This window comes from Argiope bruennichi, chromosome 6 (genome assembly GCF_947563725.1).
Source record: "Argiope bruennichi chromosome 6, qqArgBrue1.1, whole genome shotgun sequence".
Lineage (NCBI taxonomy): Eukaryota > Metazoa > Arthropoda > Arachnida > Araneae > Araneidae > Argiope > Argiope bruennichi.
The window spans coordinates 84358122-84378771 of NC_079156.1; the positions used below are offsets into that span (position 1 = coordinate 84358122).

General features: G+C 26.1%; 1 protein-coding gene across 1 annotated transcript in view; it reads right to left on the minus strand.

Annotated features, from left to right (window-relative positions):
* Positions 1-20650, minus strand: part of LOC129972505 (ankyrin repeat domain-containing protein 17-like) — a 78252-nt gene that overhangs the window by 21584 nt on the left and 36018 nt on the right. The window contains exons 22-23 of the mRNA XM_056086661.1: positions 9767-9935; positions 6789-7434 (exon numbers count right to left, since the gene is read on the minus strand). Of these exons, the coding sequence (XP_055942636.1) occupies positions 6789-7434; positions 9767-9935 (815 nt within the window). The remainder of the gene's footprint in view (positions 1-6788; positions 7435-9766; positions 9936-20650) is intronic.

A 20650-nucleotide genomic window follows, 5' to 3' on the forward strand; every position in this document is an offset into this window, starting at 1 on the left:
GCATTTTTGAATTTTTTAATATTCATTTTGAAGTTTATTAAAGTATTTTGTCCATTAAAATTTCAGAATAAAATGAATAGGGATTCTGAAAATTATTTCACAACTTAAATGAGTTTTTGAAATACATTTTAATGTAAATAAAAAGATTACTAAATGCTAATTTTTTTAATGTATATGATGGTTAAACTAATAATCTAAACAGGTACCAAAAATTACGACATTAGGATTTAAACTTTTTTATGAATGTTTTTTTCAAAGTTAGGCTTACAGACGCAAAACCCACATCCTGTGGGATGATTCCTTTCATGTATAATTCGTACTGTGCAAAGGCCTAGAATAGAGACATCCCGTCCCAAAAGAGCTAAATCAATGTGAAGATGGGAGGGGAAAAAAAAAAATCTTTTGCTTATTGATCAATATTCTGCATACCCTTCAATTTTCAATTTTTAAAAAAAAAATGTTTCAGTTGTGTTTTTCCTTGCAAATGCATGAGCGTGCTTTAGTTACTTTAATTATCATTTATACAAAAATAATTACAAAAAGTTGCTTATGAGAAAAATTATGCATCTTTGGATGAAAATATACAAAACTACTATTTTGGGTCTCTATTTTGTGGAACAATCTTGGAACCAAATATCTAAAAATATTTTTGAAAAATGCTTTCTGAAAGTAGGACTTTCAGATGCGAAAGTAGGACTTTCAGATGCACAGCAGGAAAATGATGAAGAAATCAAAACATGAAGAAATCATACAGGAAAATCTAGCACCTGGCTTAGGTTTTAAAAATATTATTTTCTTCTCTCCATAAAGTAAAAATAACTTTTTTTTTTGTTTCAAGTAAAGTATCAAACTTTACTCAGTGCATACTTTAAGGTTACAAATTAACTACTACATAATTATTTGCTGTATTGTTAGCAGCCAAACAAATATTATACAATTTCTAATTATGTCTGCTGCACCTACATTGCTTATTTAGGTTGTTCCCATAAAGTAATTGATAAATTTTATTTTTTGTTTTGGATTTCGATATTATGAAAAACTCACATTTAATGAATACTATTCTTGGTCCCATTGGACATACATATATATAAATTTTTTTAAGAAATATGCATGGCTATAAAAAAAAATTTTTTTTTCTTTTTTAAAAATCTGAATTTGCAGAAATTATTTTACCACTCGGAGGGAAAGACAAAACTGCAAAATGATTTTGAAAAACTATAAGAATTAAAATGTCACACACCACTGTGAATACATGAGTGCATGGCAGGGAGCGGTGGTGGTGGATAATATGCACATTAATTACAACCATGCAAAGTAACCTCATTTGTGAAGTCAAACAAAACATGCAATCAGATATATTGGATATATGGCATTAATCAGCAACAATATGTTGCACAACATAAATTTTTTTAGAAAAATAACATTTTGGTTTTTAACAGCAAAATATCAATGCTATTATCTTATACATAACAGTTAAATCCCCATATTTGTCAATAAAATGAAACAAATATCACAAACTTACAGGTAACTATTTCATTAAAGAATTAATTAATCAGTCTAGGAGTTTTATGAAGTGTTCAGCAAGTCATTCTAAGGAAATGCAGATTTATTTCTGATTATTAAAATTTCTGTATTTGCACAATATTTTCTATTATAAAACAAATTACGTCTTTTTAATTTTAACAAAAATGATTAAAAAAATAAACACAAAAAAAATTAATTACACTTTTATAAGATTTACAATAAATATCAGTGACCTTGTTCAACATTTCTTAAATACTAAATTATAAGTTTATTTAAATAGATACATCATTTTTGAAAATGTAGATGCAAAGCAAGACCTAAAATTTTGTAACCGATTTTCGCATACGCAAGCACACATAATATTCAACATAGCTGGGATAGAAAATATAAATTTCCTCCTGCATTAACTCACTATTTAGTAATTTTATTTGCAGTTTCATAAAGCTAAGAACTAAAGCATTTCAGAATGACTACCATCTTAAAACTGGCACGAAATCGATGATTAAACAATGCCAAATTCTTAATTTTCTTTAGGACAATTTTTTTTAATAGAAAAGTATAGTAGTATTCAGAAATGATCAGGCTATATATATATATATATACATATATATATATATAGCCTGAGAGAGATATATATAGCCTTATTTATATATACATATATATATATAATATTGTTTCTGAGCTCCGAAATTTAATATACATTTAGAAAGTTGGAGTGTTTAATGTTCAAAAAAATTTAATAAAAAAAACCTTTCTAACTTATACGAAATAAATAAATGAAATCTTTTTTTAAAATATTACATGAAAACATGGATTATATATTTATGAAGACAATAATACCCAATTTACATAAATAAGAGCAACAAATTCATAAGGTTGATAAACAACAACAAAAAAAAAACCAAAAAAAATTGTCAACTCTGCAGTTAGAAACTAAAAAAAAATTTAAAAAATTCTTGAGCTGGTATTTTTTAAAAGTATTTTTTTATGTTATCTTTATTGTATTGCTTCCAAATTTAACATAACTCACAAAATAAAGAATCTAATTCAATGAATGCTTAGTTTTTAATTTAAATTAAAACAAAAGGATGCATTTTTTTTCTTTCTTTTATTACGACTTTAATCACAGTAAAATAATTTGACTCTATGCATCAAAGAAGCAATGATGTTGTTATGAATTTTATTTTAATACAAATTATTGTTATATTTAAATTTAAATTAAAGCAAAAGAAAGCATTTTTGTTTTCTTTCTTCTATTATGACTTTAATGGCAGTAAAATAATGTCTCTATGCATGAAAGAAGCAATGAAGTTGTTTTGAATTTCATTTCAATAAATAATTATTGTTACAAACTGGTTCCAAAATAATTTTTCAAAAATTACTGGAATAAAGAAAAAAATGCATTCATTTAAAACCTACCTTTTTAATCTTTAAAAAAGTGTAAAAACAATTTAAAATTCTGTTTCATTTTTTTAAAAATTAAACTTAGAATTAAAATTCTGCAAAAACCATTCTCAGAGGAGGTCTCTAATACCCCCAAAATAATTTCTAAAATTTCATGCTCATAACTATAACGGTTTATGCAGCATGTTGCTGTATCAATCAAGGCAAACTTTTATAGATAAAGAGAAATTCTACAGATAAGAGAAAGAAAAAATTCTATAAGTTATAATAAAATAAGAAAAGCAAAAATAGTTATTAAGTGATAAAATCTGAAAGCTAAGGAATAAAAGTTTTGAACCACTTTTTTTTTTTACATATAAAAATCAACAACCTCCCCCCCCCCCCCCATCTTTAGTAAAAACTAAAATTTGGTGCGACTGATCCATCAAATAATTTTCAAATGAATGGTAACATTAAAATTTTTTTTTAAATGTGAAATTGAAAGTTCATGGCTTTAAGTTAAAATCTTATCTTGCTAGATTTTAAGCAATCACTAACATAACTACATAATGCCAATTAATTTTACAATTCTGCATAGTAAATTCTCTTTAATAAGTCGTTCAAGGGATTGCTTTAAAATTATTTTTACGAAGATCGAATGTGCAATGTATTATAGAAGTTTCATTGTTTTTTAAAGAAGTTTCTAAAAGGTCTGAAATATCCTTTTGATGTATTGAATTCATCTTAGTTTAATTTTATTTTCTATTGATTAGATAAATCTGTGTATTCTTTACATATGTAAAACTTACGTAGACGAAAAATCAGGTCAAATTTGTTAATCGCAGTTTGGCAACACATGGTTTGATGAAATTCCAAGCAAACGCAATTCTTGCATCAGTTTGAAATTTATTTTACGATGAATTTAAGTTGTGCCATATCGATTTTAAAACAATATTGTCAAAAAAAAAAAAAAAAAGAGAGAGAAAAGACAAGATGAATAAAACTGCTCAAGAATCATTCATAAGAAGATCCAGTTGTAATGAAGATAGGGTTAAATGTGTATGCGTACAGAGCAAAGTTTCCGAACTACAGGAGCATAGTTGTGGGACTCTGTTCTTTTTGACAGGCACATTACAAAGAAAAAGATGTTAATTCAAGTGGCAAATACACGAAATATTGTCACGATAAAAAAAATTTTTTTGAACATCTGTTGAATCCACGGGAAATATTGAAAGTCTTGCTGATGCAGCAATTTCATCAAAAAGGTTTTCTTTTTGTAAATATTAATTTTTTATAGTTTCTATGCCATAGTTCCTAAATTTGAAAAATTGTGAGTATAGCATAGTTTTTAAAAAAATTGTTTCTTTTGTATTTTGTTTTAAATATGTTAAATTTTATGCATCTAGTTATTCAAATGAAAGGTTATTTATGTTTACAAAGAACTTTGATGAAGATGACTTTTGTGAGTGTAATTTTTGCTTTACATTTTTTATTTCTTTCATTGTTTTAGTAAATTTTGGAATAAATTGAATATGAATATATCTGTTGCCAGATTTAAGTGGTTTAAAAGAAGGTGAGGGAGCGAAGCTATCCGAGAGGAACTGCATTAACAGTTCCAGGGGGTTGGCAAGCATAAGCGAGCAGGGGCAGAGCCCCCTAGTAAAGTTTAATATACATCTATCAGACATAATTAAAAAAATTCTTCACTAACATGAACACTAAAAATTGAAATATGGTTGAATCACAATAAGACACAATACATATTTCAAACTGTCACATTGGAATAACAATTTCCATAAACAATAATTCACATTGTTGAAAAAAGGAAGCGAAGAAGGGTGTGGGAGGTTTATTAAGCATTTAGTATGTGTTGAAACCCTTGGATCTATTTCTCACAGAATTTTTCCTGCAAAATTTTCCCTTTTCTTCGTGTTTTTCTTAATACATCCTGTAAGCAAGTTTTAAAATCATGCTTTTGAATTATCGTATTCATCATGTAGTGAAACATAAGGCTTTCTTTGCACATTTCGGGAAAGTTAAGCCCTTTTAAAGCTAAACTTAAATAGTTTTCAAATTTAAGCACTTTTTATGGCACTAAACACTCTGTTCTTGTACTCCCCTCAACTATCTAATACAACTTGACATGTATTATTGCCAGAACATAATGAAGAAAATTAGACAAAAATTTTGGTTATTTTCATTTCTACTGATTAGGTCTAAAATTTAATATACAGTAATAATGTACAATAATGGTAAAACACACAACAAATTTCATTTATCTAAGGCACTATATCCAAAATTATATTCTCTACTACTGAGGAATTGCAGTTTGGCCATCTATCATTTCTTTACTTTTTAACTGATCTTCAGAATTCAACAAGATGGCCCATTACAAGTTGAGCTAATTAAATCACGCTTTTATATTATAAAGCAGCTCAAATAGCAGAAAAGGCGTGTTTAACAAAAGTTGGTATGTTATCATATTGAAATAGATAATAACTAACTAAAAGAGGCTAACTAAGAATTAGTAAGCAATTACTTTAGTAAATCCTGTGTAATAAGTATAAATAGATATCTTGTTAAAACATATTACTAGTAATATATTTTCAAAAAAATCTCATTTTTCAATTATTTAATACATTTTAAAGTTATCTTTACAAATTAATAAAATCCTTTTCATATAAGTGAATAAATGACTACTTTATGTTAAAAATTCATTTTGAAATCTTAACAGATAAAACATTATGCTAAAAAACTGATTTCATTATATCTGCATCTATGATGTAAATATAGTGAATAAAGAATTTGAAAATTCAAAATTTGAAAAACTATTAATTTTTTTCATCTAAAATTTTCCATTAAAAACAAACTATAGTATTTTTATTATCAACATGTTTCAAACAAATCTTAAACAGTAAAAAAGTTTAATAATAATAAAAAAATTTTAAACCTTCAAATACTTGAGAAAAAATTTTAAACATATGAAATAAAAACAACTAACTGGATTTGGTGACATTTGTTTGCCTAGATAACTAATTTTTAAATTTATTTAAATTCTAATGGAATGCTTTTTCTAAAATAAAAAAAATCATTATTTGACAAGACAAACATTAATTCAATCAAAGTAACCAACTGTAAATTTCTGCAAATGCAAATTAAATAGTATATTTACTATGAAAAAAAAATTGGAAAGTAAATATTATTTTAGAATTGATACCTAAAGAAAGCAATTTCTTTTGCAGGCAAAAACCAGCGATTGAGTGAATTTGAATTCCACAGCATAAAAACATTATTAATTTATATCAAATAAATGTATTAAAGTGAAAAAAATTTATTTGTGTGAAAATGAAATTGTTAACAAAGGTATCCGAATTTTAAGAAAAAGCAGGAATCCTTTTTGTAAGATAATGATCTTGGAAAATATGAGCATCGATTTCCACAAGCAAATTGTATGGTATGGAAAGCTTATCTGGTGATGGTTAAGACTATTTTCATGCCTGATTAAATCTTTTGCTCTATGCCTATCTTGGTTCTTTTATATTTTTCCTCTGAACGAATAGATTTCAATGACACAGTGTCAGTGTGTCCTATCAAGCATTCCCAATAATATTTTGCAATTTCATAAATTGCGCAAGAGGAATTAAATTCTGCTATAAAGGCATTCAACGAAGCAATCAGTAATGTTCATATGGCAATTAATTTATATTTGATTGCTGCCATTTAATATTAATTAACAAGAATGATTTTTGTGACATGTATATTAGAGTATTATATATATCTAGTATAGTGTATTAGTATCATATTTATAATCCAACAGTTCACTTAAATTGGTGAATATTCCACAAATGCATTTTTTAAACAATCAAAATACATATACTTACAGGCTTAATTTATCACCAGAGGTCCTGACTTTCAGTCTTTGATGCAAAGCAGCACAGATATCTTCGTATGTTTCTCTCATACCTTCAGAACTCCCACTAATCCCATTTACAAGTGCATCTTTCGTTTTGTAATGCTTGTGATTAATATTTTGTGACTTTGAATCTACAGTTATAGTGTGAGGAACATTACACGTAGTGACTGTTGTAGTAGTTTTGACACTAGTTGCTGAGGAAGTAGTAACAAAAGGAGTGCAATTTACACTATCAGGCTTTTGATTTCGTTTTTTATTTCTATTGCAGCTATTCATATTTATCACAGGCACTGATTCTGAAACACTGAGGGCATGTTTTTCAGCCACCACAACTTCGTTTGAGCTCCTACTTGATTCCAAAGTTGTTGGCTTATTCACCAGGTTTCGCTTATTCTTTTCCTGAGTTTTGCTTTTCTCCCTCTCTCTTCTTTTATCTAAACGAGAAGAAACTTCACAGTTTGACTTTGAATTGCTTGAATTTGAAACCTCTTCCTGTTCAGAAATATTAATTTCCTTTGTCTTGGCTTCAGAAAGGGAAGTAACAACAGAAGATGATGATTTACTTTTACTTGGACTATTGTTAGCAGAAGGCAACCTTGAATTTGGTTCATTGGCTGAAAGAGAGAAATCAAAACTGTAACTTTAAGAAAAAGAAAAATTTCCACATTAACACCTTAAAAAATAATGTTAATTTCAAGGTATTTAAATACTCAATTCATTATAAGTGAAATTTAATTAATCATAATTGAAATAATTGTTTTAAAAGTCTGCTCTGTGAAAATATACAGCTACAAAAAAGTCTTCCACAATTTAATATGGTTTTTGCATTATTTTTTAGAATTCTCTAGACTTATGAAACTTTTTCCAATATAATCGATAGCTTTAGCATTAATAAAAATATTAGTAATACTTGATATTTAAGATTAGTTTACTGCCAAGATATGTTAAATATTGAGGAACAGACAAATAAAATCTACCTGTTAAATATTGAGGAACAGACAAATAAAAGCTAAGGAAACTATAAAGATGAGAAAAATCACATAAATTTGGAATTTGAAGTAATGCAGAGTGCAATTTTAATATTTAAAACAGCAATACAAAAGAATTCATTCATTAAATCCCCATATTTGCATCAAAAGCAAGAAAACTTGTCTAATTTTAAAAGTAATATTTCACATGCAAATATTTAAGCATTACAGAATGTTTAATGCCTGCTCCTTTAGGCTTCATACTGCTAGTTAGCCAAGAACAAACAAAGATTAAGAAGCAATCATGAGTATAAGAATGTTCTAGAATAAAAAACAAAAATGTCAGAATTCAGAACAATTCTGTTATTGAAATAAATTAATATATAAAACATCAAAAACAATATTTACTGCTTCTCACCACATGAATAAAAAGTCTATATTATTTCAGTTTGCTTACATTTCCCCCCCCCCTTTATTTATGGAAAGGAAGGCTTTCTTTAATTAATCTATACTTATAAATAGCTCAACGCCTGTGTGCCTGTTGGCGCTCTACAGGCCAGACTGTTTGACCTACAGCTACCAAATTTGGTACAAGTATACCTTTGAGGTCGGGAATGCATACCTTGGGGTCCCTTTTTTTGAATTTTCCATTAGAATTTTAATTATTAATTAAAAGCTAACTTTCCCGACAAAAAAAATATTCATTTTCCCCACTGCCAAATGAGTAAGAATTCAGTTTTTTCCCCCAGCAGTAAGGCTAGGCTTAAGATTTTTCGGCCGATTATTTCAAACGATTCTGTTTATTTTCGTAATGTTTGATGCATTTAAAATTAAACATTGTTAATGAATCGATCTTTCAGATTCATTCTGAAGTACTTTTGAATTAAAATAAAACAGAATAGAGAAAATTAAAAATTTCTAATCTGCATAGCTTTACCCCAACTGGCGTAGAAAAATTTGTGCATTTGCGTTACCATAACTGGCGTTGAAAATTCACACATGCGCATTGTGTTCTGATTGTTGACAACTATTATCAACGGATGCGGACTTGTTTTAAATTATTTTTAGGTTAATTGTAAGCCTTTGTAATTAAATTTTATTTATGTTAGTTATATATTTTTTATATATGCTTATAGTTTTAAGTACATCATTTTTTAAGAAGTTTTTTTAAAGCTTTTTTCGACCGATTATTTTAAACGATTCTGTTTATTTTCTTAGTGTTTGATGTATTTAAATCTAAACATTGTTAATTAATGGATCTGCTCATGATGAATCCGTGAAAATTTTGTTGACAAATTCTTGAGATATTACACAAATTAAGAAAGACATTCTTCAGTGCCCATAAAGTTTAAACGCTCAGTGACTGTTTTACAGTAATCGTATAAAAAAATTCTTTGTTTCAGTAAAAAATATTATTATATTAATTGCAGATTAATCATTTCCCTTCAGTTATAACATAAGATGTATCTAATTTTCTGTTAGCTCCCCTAGAATTTAAAGCATAAATTCTACGGGAGCTAGCAGAAAATTAGAGATACATATTATATTATGACTGAAGGAAGTTTTGATATATTTTCATAAAGAAGCTATTAAAGTAGGAATTACAAAAAATATTTAATTATTAAAATTTTAACGAGCACTGAGATTGGCAAACTGGCTGGTCGGCAAAGGCGGCTGGTTTTAAATATTCTATGCAATATCAATTTCAAGATTAAATATAAAACAGAAATGATTAAGCTAATTTTTCTAATAAATGATAAAAATACATTTAATGGAATATAAATCACAAATGCTAAAGTTGAAATTTCTATAAAATCGCATTTTATACTATAAAAAAACACACGGCAAATGAATGAGTTTTGTAGTTTATAGAATGGCAAATTCGTTGTGCACTTTTAATGCATTAAATATTATAGAATATCATCTCAGGATATTTGAAATACAGAGTTTTAACTCAAAAATAAAAAAAATTTAATACCATCTTCAATTTTTTCTTCTTCTTCTTCTTCCTCCTCCTCCTCCTCTTCTTCTTCGTCTTCTTCCTCTACATCTGACTGATCACTTAAATGACTCGACTGCTTGTTATTTTGCATGCTATCGCCCTTCTCGCACTTCTTTTGTTCTTCAGCAGCTTTTGCAGCCCGTACCTAAAAGAATATAGAGCATGAGAATAATCTTACAAGGAAGAACTGATTAAATTGTTTATAAAGAAAACTAAATTTGCAGAAAATGAACAAAATCTAAATATTTTTAGAAAAAAAAAAAGAAAAAAAAACTTTGGAAGTACATAGATATTGAAGAGGTACTTAGAGTACATTGTATATTGAAAAGAGGGGAGAGGAAACTAATATTCTAAACAAATGAATTTTTTCAATGTCAAATACAACAAAAGAAACCTCTTAAGATACAAGTATAAATTTTTAAAATCATTTGTAAAAGCAATGAAAAATGTTTGTTAAATGTTATTTTATGTTAAATGTAATCTGATGTTATATTCAATCCAAATATTTTCCCTCCTAATCGAAGCCCTTAAGAGAAGCACATTTTTCTTCTTCTTTTGTTTGCATCTTTTTCACTTTTTTTATATTAGAAATCATATTTAATCAAATATGATAGTGAAAGTATGACAAAGGATTAAGAATTGTAATTCCCAATAAAAAAAGCTAGATAAATTTTAGCAATATAAAATCAATGTTTATTTTTGAGTGGTAGTAAAACCTCAACCATTTACTCAATCCCAGTAAATGGTTCAATGAAATTGCAACGAATAAATCATCCAACTCACTGATTAGTGGAATTATTAACAATAATAAAGCAGTATTTATTTGAAAGAAGAAAAAAACATTACGTTTCTGTAAATATTCCTATTGGATGAATCTTAACATCATGCATTAAAGTCAAATATATAGTGGACAGGTGCAGGATAGATAACAATTTACAATTAATATTAGACTTGCATCAATGAGATTCAAGAGGTGGAGGAAAGTCATGCAATGCTTAAGGGATAGTGTAATCAAATATATTTCAAGCAACAGATAAAATTTAACTCAATATTCTAGAATTCACAATAGAAATTTTTTTAGCTTTCCCGATGAAACTAAGATAATAATTTAACAACTGTCAATTCTTATAATATAAAGCTTTGCACATTATAAGGAAAAATTAAACATGGGTGAATAGCTAAAAGAAACAGGATTTCTAATTGTCATTGCAGAATGTGCTGCTAAAGATTTCTATACTTTTTTAAAGATTAAAATTACCATGAATATAGTTGCATAAATTTAAGCATCAGAATGAATCAGGCATGAGAAGTTACACTTGAAACCACAACCAACATGCACACATAAAAGTAAGCATGCACTATACTACATAATCTACTAACTAAGCATAAATAACAATCTCATAAGAAACAGAATTTGCAAGCATGCTATGGTGCAAAAATGAAAGTAACAATTTCAATACAATTTGTTTTAAAAATTGTTGTATCATTAAAATATGCATAAGCAAAATAAATAGAATAAAAAATTAAATGCATTATTTATGAAACAACAGATGAATAAATTTGAATAAATGTGTATTACTCGAAGATATGGAGGGAAAGAAACTAATATTTATAACCTGAATAAGAGGAAACATTCTGTTTTAAAATAAATGCAAATTTAAAAAGCATCATAGTTATCATTTCTTTCCTTACAACCTTTCTTTAGAATGTTTACAGCAATCTTCGAAGCAAATAAATTTAAAATATTAATAACACAAAAAACAACCAATTGTCATATTTTAAATATCTATTCTTTCTAATGAAATGAAGTAAATAGTTATGTTTTGAAAACTTTTGAATATATTACAATTATAATTTTGTAGTAAGTGCAACAATTTCCTCTCATACCAGAATACCTACAGATTTTGAAAAAATTTTGAAAGTCACAACGGGATAAATATTAGAACAAAAGAAATTTCCACTGAAAGAATTTCTGTGTAAAATTAAATAAGGAAAACCACTAGCTAAAAAAACATCAATTATTATTATAGAAAACCTACCATCTTATAATCTATTTAAAACCTAAAAAGGAGAAAGAAAGTATGAAAGTTATAGTATGGAATAATTCCAGATTTTTCTTGCTGCCCTTCCTACTACATTACCAAAAATTTCTGCTCATTTTGCCACCAATGTTCGTCTTCAGGGCCTTTTAAAAGTAATATTCCCAATATTCCTAGTAATATCAGATCTCCAAATCTTCTCAGTAATTGATGCACATTGACAATAAGCTTGCTAGAAATTACTAAGAGAGCTTAATGATTTTTAACAGACAATATAACAGCCTATAAGATTGATGATATTTTGACACCCACATTTCTCAAGAACCAAAATTCAAAATACTTTTACCAGAACAGCGACAAAAAGAAAACCGAAAAAATTATTATACAATTTGATCATTATACAAATATTAATTACCATTAAATTTTAAATAAAAAGTGATTGTATGGGTTTCATTATTAGGGCAAAAGCTGAAGACTAAGCACTTTCACACAACTCCAAAGATAAAGCTAACAAAATTTAATTCTTTTAGAAACTAAAGAAGGTCCAACATATTCAGGTTAATGAGCTGCTTCCCCCCCCCTTAAAATAAATCTTAAAGCTACATGCTTATTATTTACAGCTTACGATTCATAACCTGGAATTATTGTCTGATGTAGAAAGCAATACCTGACCTAGCACAAACTTCGACTCAATTAACTTACAATGACAGAAGTAATGAGAAATGGCTCTTTCCCTAGCTTTTTTTCAGAGGGGGCAGGAGGGACAAACCTGCACACTTTCTGAAATTTTATGACCAAGTCACCAATGCTTACAGACTTACCAAGAACGTTCATACTAGGACATTCAATATTATCTATCTATCTTATATATATATATATTAAGTTTTAAATTTACAGAATCTTTATGCAATACACTAACAAATGCCTTCACCCTCCAAATATTTTGGCAAGTAACTAACAAATTTTAATCAATACCAAAATTTTTATATGAGAAGTTAAAAAGTTTCATACACTTCTTTTTATGATGGAAAATCAATTGTTGCAAAATGAATTAGAAAAATAGCACTGGCAAAAATTACTTATGCCCCATTTCATAATTGTTTTTATAAAGATATATATATATTAACAAAAAAATAATTAACAATAATATAGTATATATATATTAACAAAAAAAAGCACATATTTAAGATTTAATGGTTTCAACACAGAAGAATAAAATTCCAATATGAACATAATGTAAACATGCAAAGCCCAAAGGAATGCCCAAAACGATAAAAGGAAAGTATATTATATTTGGATTTGACACTTATTTAATCAGATTTTGAAAAAGTCCACTAAATAAATTATCATTTACAAAAGAATAATACACACATAGAATAAAATAATTTCACTTAAAATATAATTACATAATATTTAATTTTATAATTTTAATTATAATTAATATTTAATTTTAATTAAAGAATAATACACACATAGAATAAAATAATTTCACTTAAAATATAAAAGAACCTTAAAGTAACAAGTAAATAAAACACTTATATTCTAATATATAATTACTTAATATTTAATTTTAATTTTACAATACAATTTAAAATTAAAGCTTTTCATAACAAAATGACTTTTACATTTAAAACTTAACATTTCTGTACTAATTAATAGGGTTAGTGAGAGGGGGGCAAGGGGAGATAAATAACTAAATAAAAATATTCCTGCCTTGAAGCAAGAATGTGAAAGTGGACATCTGGACAATTCTATAAGGATATCTAAGGAATCCTCCCCTCTCTTAATCTCATTAAAATTGAAGGTGAGAATAAAAGTGCATGCAAAATGAAGAAAGCCACCTCACATGGAATCATTAATCTAAATAAAAAAAATTGTTAGACTGAGAAAAGAGTGAAAATATTCATCAAGCTCTAACTTGAAAGTTAATGCAACACACACACACACACACCTTTTTTTTTTTTAGATGACCATTTGTTTTATTTGAATTACCATTTTTTCTTCAATAATAAGGGGGCTAGTGGTATATCTCAACTTTCTTCTCAACCATTTCCACTTCTCTTTGAGCTGGATAGCTGATCACGAAATAATCCAAGATTTTTTTTTTACATTTTCCAGAACATATTTCCTACTCATTGAAATTCAATTCAAATTATTTAAATTATCATCTTGCTAACAAATTAATATGGCCAAAATATTACATAAATAAGCAATAGTTTGAAATATTAGGGTCCCCAGTTGATCATTTTCTGCACAAATCTTTCCAAAGTCACAACAAAAGGAATTCACTTAAAATTATAAACTTATTCTTTTTTATAACTATGAAGAATATCAAGGATATTTAAAAATTAAAATTGCAATATATAAATAAACAACAACATTAATTTTTAAGTACTCACTATTAATAAAATAATCATTTATATTTTTTAAAAAAATCCAGCAATTTAATTTAATACAATTTTAGTATTTTACAAATTTTAAATTTTATAAATAATCTCTAATATACAATACAAAAATTGTTCCCAAATTTTCCTTAATAGTAAACTATTAAACCTGACAGGAATGAAAAGGCAAGGATGGAGAAAACCCTTATAGTTAAATGACATATCTAGTGAAATGAAAAATGTAAAAAGGGGCAAACAACAATTTTAGAAGAGTATTTTTTTTAATAATTTTAATTCAATAAAGTATAAAGTAGACTTTTAAAATAATTGTCATATGGACGTTGGTGTACGCAGCATAAATTATTGCAATTATATAAAGTAAATATTCAACATTAAAAAAAAACTGTTACATCCATTATTTTCTCTTAAATCCACACAAAGCTTCCATAAGCATCTAAATATTTATACCAAAACATTAAAACTTTGCTTTAAACAATTTTAAAAACTAAGTCATAATTTTCTTGGAAAAAAACAATATTATATTTTCAATAATATGCTACTATATGTTAATAAGATTCATAACCTATAGAATTACTATTATTATTTAATGAAAATACTTTTGAGATTTTAAATCCCAATTTGCCATTTATATTGCTCAGCTAAAAATTAATAACTAGAGGGGAAAAAATTTAGGAGCTGTAAAATTCAGAAATTGTTAATTGAATTTTTTTAAATAAAAATTTTAATGTTCATAAATAAGTATTTATAAAAATATTAAAATGGTCCCCAAAACATTTTATTTTGATCCACTTAGTTAAAATTTGATTAATTTTAAAAATGAAAGAGTCCCCCCTCGAATAAATAGAAAACTTGAATATAAATAAGATCCTTAGCCCTGATTTTATATGCAAGACATTGCAAATGCAGAATTCAATTTGCAACATATATCATTCCATCATTTATTTATATATCTTGAACAAAATAAACTCCATTTTTTTTAAGTAAAACAATATTTTTTCAGTGAGTTTCATTTATTATTATCAAAGGAAGTTGCAAAGCTCTATGGTTCAAATATTTTAATTCAAAAGTTTAAAGCAAAGACTTGCATTTTTTTACATCCCTGCAGTGCATTTGTGGAAATGTCCTTTAGACTAAATTCTACAAAAGATTAAATTATAAATATCCACATTTCCATCTTTCTTAAATTTCAAAGGATTATCACCATCGTAGTAGATTTTAATTTCTGCTGAGCATTTTGTATTTTTAATTTTTGTAATTGTTATGCCCCAAGTTTTTCTGAATCAGCACCCCAACGTTTCAAGCTAAATACAAGCAACTAATCTAATTAATATGTGTTGAATAAGCAATCCCTAAAAATATACATTAAAAAAATCAAGAACTATATAAATCAACAACTTTCCAATAATTGAAGTAACAGTAACAATGAATGTATTGGAAATCTCACTCATTACTAAGGAGATATAACCGGTTTTTGTAATTAATGTAGATCTAAATTTTTCTGCCTTAAAACACTACTTTACCAAAAGAATAGAGGCACTATATAATTTAATTTTTTTAATGCATTTCAGTAGAAATTTTTTTTTAAATAAATGATTTTTAAAAAATAAAGGACGTTATAATACAGAGATTAAAAAATGTAAACGTTAGGTAAAAGAAAACTTTTTGAACATACAAGTATATTATTACAAAGTATAGTTGTATTGTCATTAAATTCTGAAGCACCATGAGGGCAATTATGAAATGGAACTCATATTTTGAATAGAGGTCAGGCAGCAAGAACAACACCCGAGTTGGCACCCACCTCCCCCCCCAATTTCTGTATCAATAAAAAGAAGTTTAATCCACGAAGTCAGAATTAACAAGCACAAGACATGCATAAACAATGACTCTTTAATGAAATTAGATTTCGAACTTGAAGTCCTCCACTCATAAAGCCAAGCCTTTACAATAAGGTCATCGTGGCCTATAAAATTCTGAAACCCATACAATAAAAAAGTAAGTATTCAATAATCAAGAATTAGAGGTATATTTTTGCCAGAATTTGATATTTTATATTTATTTAATTATCAGCAAAAACTGAGCAAATATTTGAATATCTTAACTATAACAAAATTAAGAAAAAAAAAGATTGAATATTTTACCTGTTTCAGCACAAATTTAAACATGAAGAATCAAAAATTTTGAATAAGAACCAAAAGAAATACTTGAAATTTAAAATGAAATATCTTTTAAAAACATGTGTAACATTCTCATGTCTGAATGCATAATGAAGCTGCATTAATAAAATATCACTAAGATTTTATGCAAAATTATAATTGTAGACACAATACACACAATAAATAAGTATAATATCAAAATATACATTTATATATAAAAAAAGTAACTTTTGTTTAAAAATATACTGATCATACAATTTATAAAACAAAATGTCACAAATGTAATTTTATCAAATAAAAAATTATCTTGATTTCTGGACAAACAAAAACACAATTATGCAATAATTAAAATATTGATAAAAAAAAAGAAACATTTTTTCTGTTTACATTTAAAAAATAATAGTAACAAAATACCATGGACATTCATTCAACACAACACGAAGATGCTTCTGATTATTTCATCTGATATGCCATCAAAACCTAGGAAATTTTTAATAATTCAGAACACATAATTCTGAGTCCACAAAAAAAATCAGTGGGTAATACTTTGAAAGTCTCAAATATTAAAAATGAATTTTGAATATTTTATAATGCAAGATATGTTCCAAATCCTGTGTCAATAATAACATTTTCTCAATTTTGGATAACTCCTATGATTCAATGAATTATTACATCAATAATTGTTCACATCTACTTTACATACATAAAAAAAAAATTAATATTTTATGCAAAAGAGGAAGAAATTAAATTCAGTAAAATTTCCTTTGGTTACATAGGTATTAATTTGAAAATGAAATAAAATTTTTAAGTTGCCCAGAGAAATAGCTAAAACTGAAAAATATTTTTTGGAAGAAAATGAAATGTATGCAAATATTATTCTCATGTCTCAAAGTACACTGGCAAATAACTTCTGAAGGAATTAATTAAAAATCCTAAAAAAAGATAAAAATTTATTTTAAAAATTATTTAATTTAAAATTACTTGAAATAACTTCAATTTATGATCAGCTTATTATATAAGTTGTTAAAAGATGAACTATCAGTAAAATGCACCAACAATCAGAAAGCAAAAAATTACCTTTTAAAAATAAAATAAATAAATGAAATTTAAAAAAAGAGCAAATTAAAAATTTATGTTTTAAAACTTCTCCATATATTTACAGTACAAATGATTTTTTTTTTTTTTTTTTTACAATGCAAAAATTTCAGTGGATAATTGAAATCTATGCATTGAAAAAAATCATTGTATGTAGTTAAAAAAAACATATTTCATAACTATATGTAATACATTTATAAGTTAATACTCAAATAACATTACTCTTAATAATAATTCAACTATGCATAACAATAAAAAAGAATCTTTTTAAAATGCATGATTGATAAATTTCACTAAGTAGTATAACAAACATGCAAAAATTCAATATTCAATCATTTAAAAACAGAATTGCACATTTAAAGAAAATTTTAAAATATATATCAAGTTATTGAATAAAATCATATTAAGAAATATAACAAATATGAGGTCAATAAAAATATCATGCAAAAGATAAAATCATGCAAATTAAAAATTTAAAAATATAAACATTTAAGAAATACATATAATTTGATAGAACATGCATTCAGATCATGCGAGATGAAATCACATAACAGACAGCCAAAGTTACTTCTCAAATTGTAGCAAAACTGAAAGTACAATTACAAATTTAAAATTGTTACTCACACTGAAGTTAATGTATGAAAATATTCAGAAATAGATAGGAGATTATCAGTTAGTAAATTGTAACAGAAGATAGTCTTAAAGAATTTAAAATCTAGCCTCCCTCCCTGTACACTTACTACATAGCACTCTGGCCTTTGTCCAAAAGAATTATTTTTATAAATAAAGAAAACACATATTAAGGCATAGTATTTGTACATACTTACCTTAAAAGTTCAGAATATTACCTTCTTATTTGGAATCTTCTCCTATTTAAGATGATAAAAATAAATGAATAATTGTGTTATTGCATGCAAACTACTTCACAAAGGCCAGAGAGCAAACTGTAATAAGTAAACAAAGAAGACCACTAATATTTTGAGACTCAAATATAATCATATAAATAGTTTTGTGATGAGATTAAAAATTTGTAATCATAGTAATACTTTTTATACCTGCATATTCAGGAACAAATTCCCAGAAGTCCTTTTAGATATTATGAAAAACAGCTACAAGAAAGTTCTTTTCCAGCAGCTGTTATAATTTTCTAAGATCCAGTGCTAGATCTATAGCAGAAATACAACAGCGTAAGTTGATCTACTGCCTTATTTTTAATTTCAAATAAGATCGTACTGGCTGCCCATTAGATGATTTTCAATCACAGAAGCACAATAAGAAAGATAAGTAGCAGCTTCTTCAATTGTCACTTGAGTCTCTTATTTTCTCAACAAATTTCAGCAGCAGTAGCAATACACATTTAAAAAGTCTGAGCAGGATTTCAGTTCTTGGACAGTTCAACATTGATAAAGTTTCACATTTTTAAGTCTTGCTTGAAAAATCATTTTAAACTACATACAACATAATATTTCATTTTCATAATCAAATTATCTTAGTAAAGGTATTTTCAATACCAGTATTAAGAGTACTTTAAAGTTCAATAATCAGTACAAAAAAAATTTATTAATGATGGTTGTACTAAACAAGCAGAAGAAGTCTTTTCAATCAAAATAAACTTATATAAATTAAGATTACAAATTAAACTTTATACATATTAAAATTAATATGTATTATTAAAATACAATATTAATGGTATGCTCAATTTGGATATTGGTACTTTAAAAATTCCTTTTAATCTATACAACATTTTCCATCAAAATATTTCAGTAACTGTGAGGTACAATTTGGTACATGAAAAAAAAAAAAAAAAAAATTTAAAAAAAGAGGAAAAAGTTAGATTTTCTTTAACAAAAATGTAGAGTAAAAACAAATATACAAAACATATTTCAATTTCAGTAACATAATAGAAAAAATAATGGAATGAAACGGACAAAAAATTAAGATTAGGCTTTTAAAAAATGTTCCCTTTCAATATAAGAGAAAGAGAGCTTTCCAGATTTCATTCCACATTATTAAAGCAGTTACAAAAAACTGACAGTTATTTTGCCAGCATATATTATTCACAGATGAGTACACACAGAAAAATATGCAATTTATAACATTACAAATACAAAACAATTTTTAACTTTAACTGGATTAACCATCTTACATATCAGGCATGAGAATGTAATAATAATTTATGATTTTTCAATTTCAATAACATAATGAGAATGTGTACAATGATTTATGATAATATAAAAAGTTCCAACTCAAAATTTGAAATAAACAATTCAATATTATAATTATTTAAATATGTCCAATATAATAAATATATATTATAAATAGAGCAATCCTTAACCAAGTGAATAATTTCATATAATTTCTTCTTCATTTTAACAATAACAGGAATGGATTAAAAATATTTGCCAGAAAATATATTTCATTACTTCTTTAAAAAAAAATACAAAAACTACCTAATCTGCAAAATTTTATAAAAAAAGATATTAATGAGATGCATTTTAATGAAAGTAACCAAAGTCAGCAATTAAATATATTTTGAAAAATCAGTCTGTGTTTTTGGCAGATTAAGTGGATAGTGTGATGATCCAAGAATTTAATATAGTTATAAACCAATAGCAATTGAGAGCAAGGGTTAATTTAAGAAACTCACACTTTTTGATACATCAATATTTAATGCATTTTTTAACCAAATGTCACTTCATTATTTAAACAACAAGCAACCAATTTTGATTCATAAATTTCAATTCTTTAGCTAAACTTTCACAATCTGCATAAAACAAATGTAAAAACATTTTTTTTTTTTCTCTTGCATATTTTAAAAAAATATATCGCTATATACGAGTTAATTCCACTGAACTAAAGATTAAAAATTAAATGTAATTTTCCAGCTTTGCTGCTTGAAGGAAGAAGGTTACACTACACCTTTGATTTCATAAACAATTAGTTCAACATAGTTTATGATAAATATGCACAATTGTTTTAAAAAAACAAAAAGTTGCATGAAATGCAGTAGTTTCTGCAAAAATCTGCATATAGAAATTTATTTACTTTTTTCTAGGAGGACAAAATTTTATATTCAGGTCATCTATGATTTTGTTTTAATCAAAATTTAATTTTTCTTTATCAAAATATAGATGAATATTTCAAAAAATACTTCTAAATTCAGCA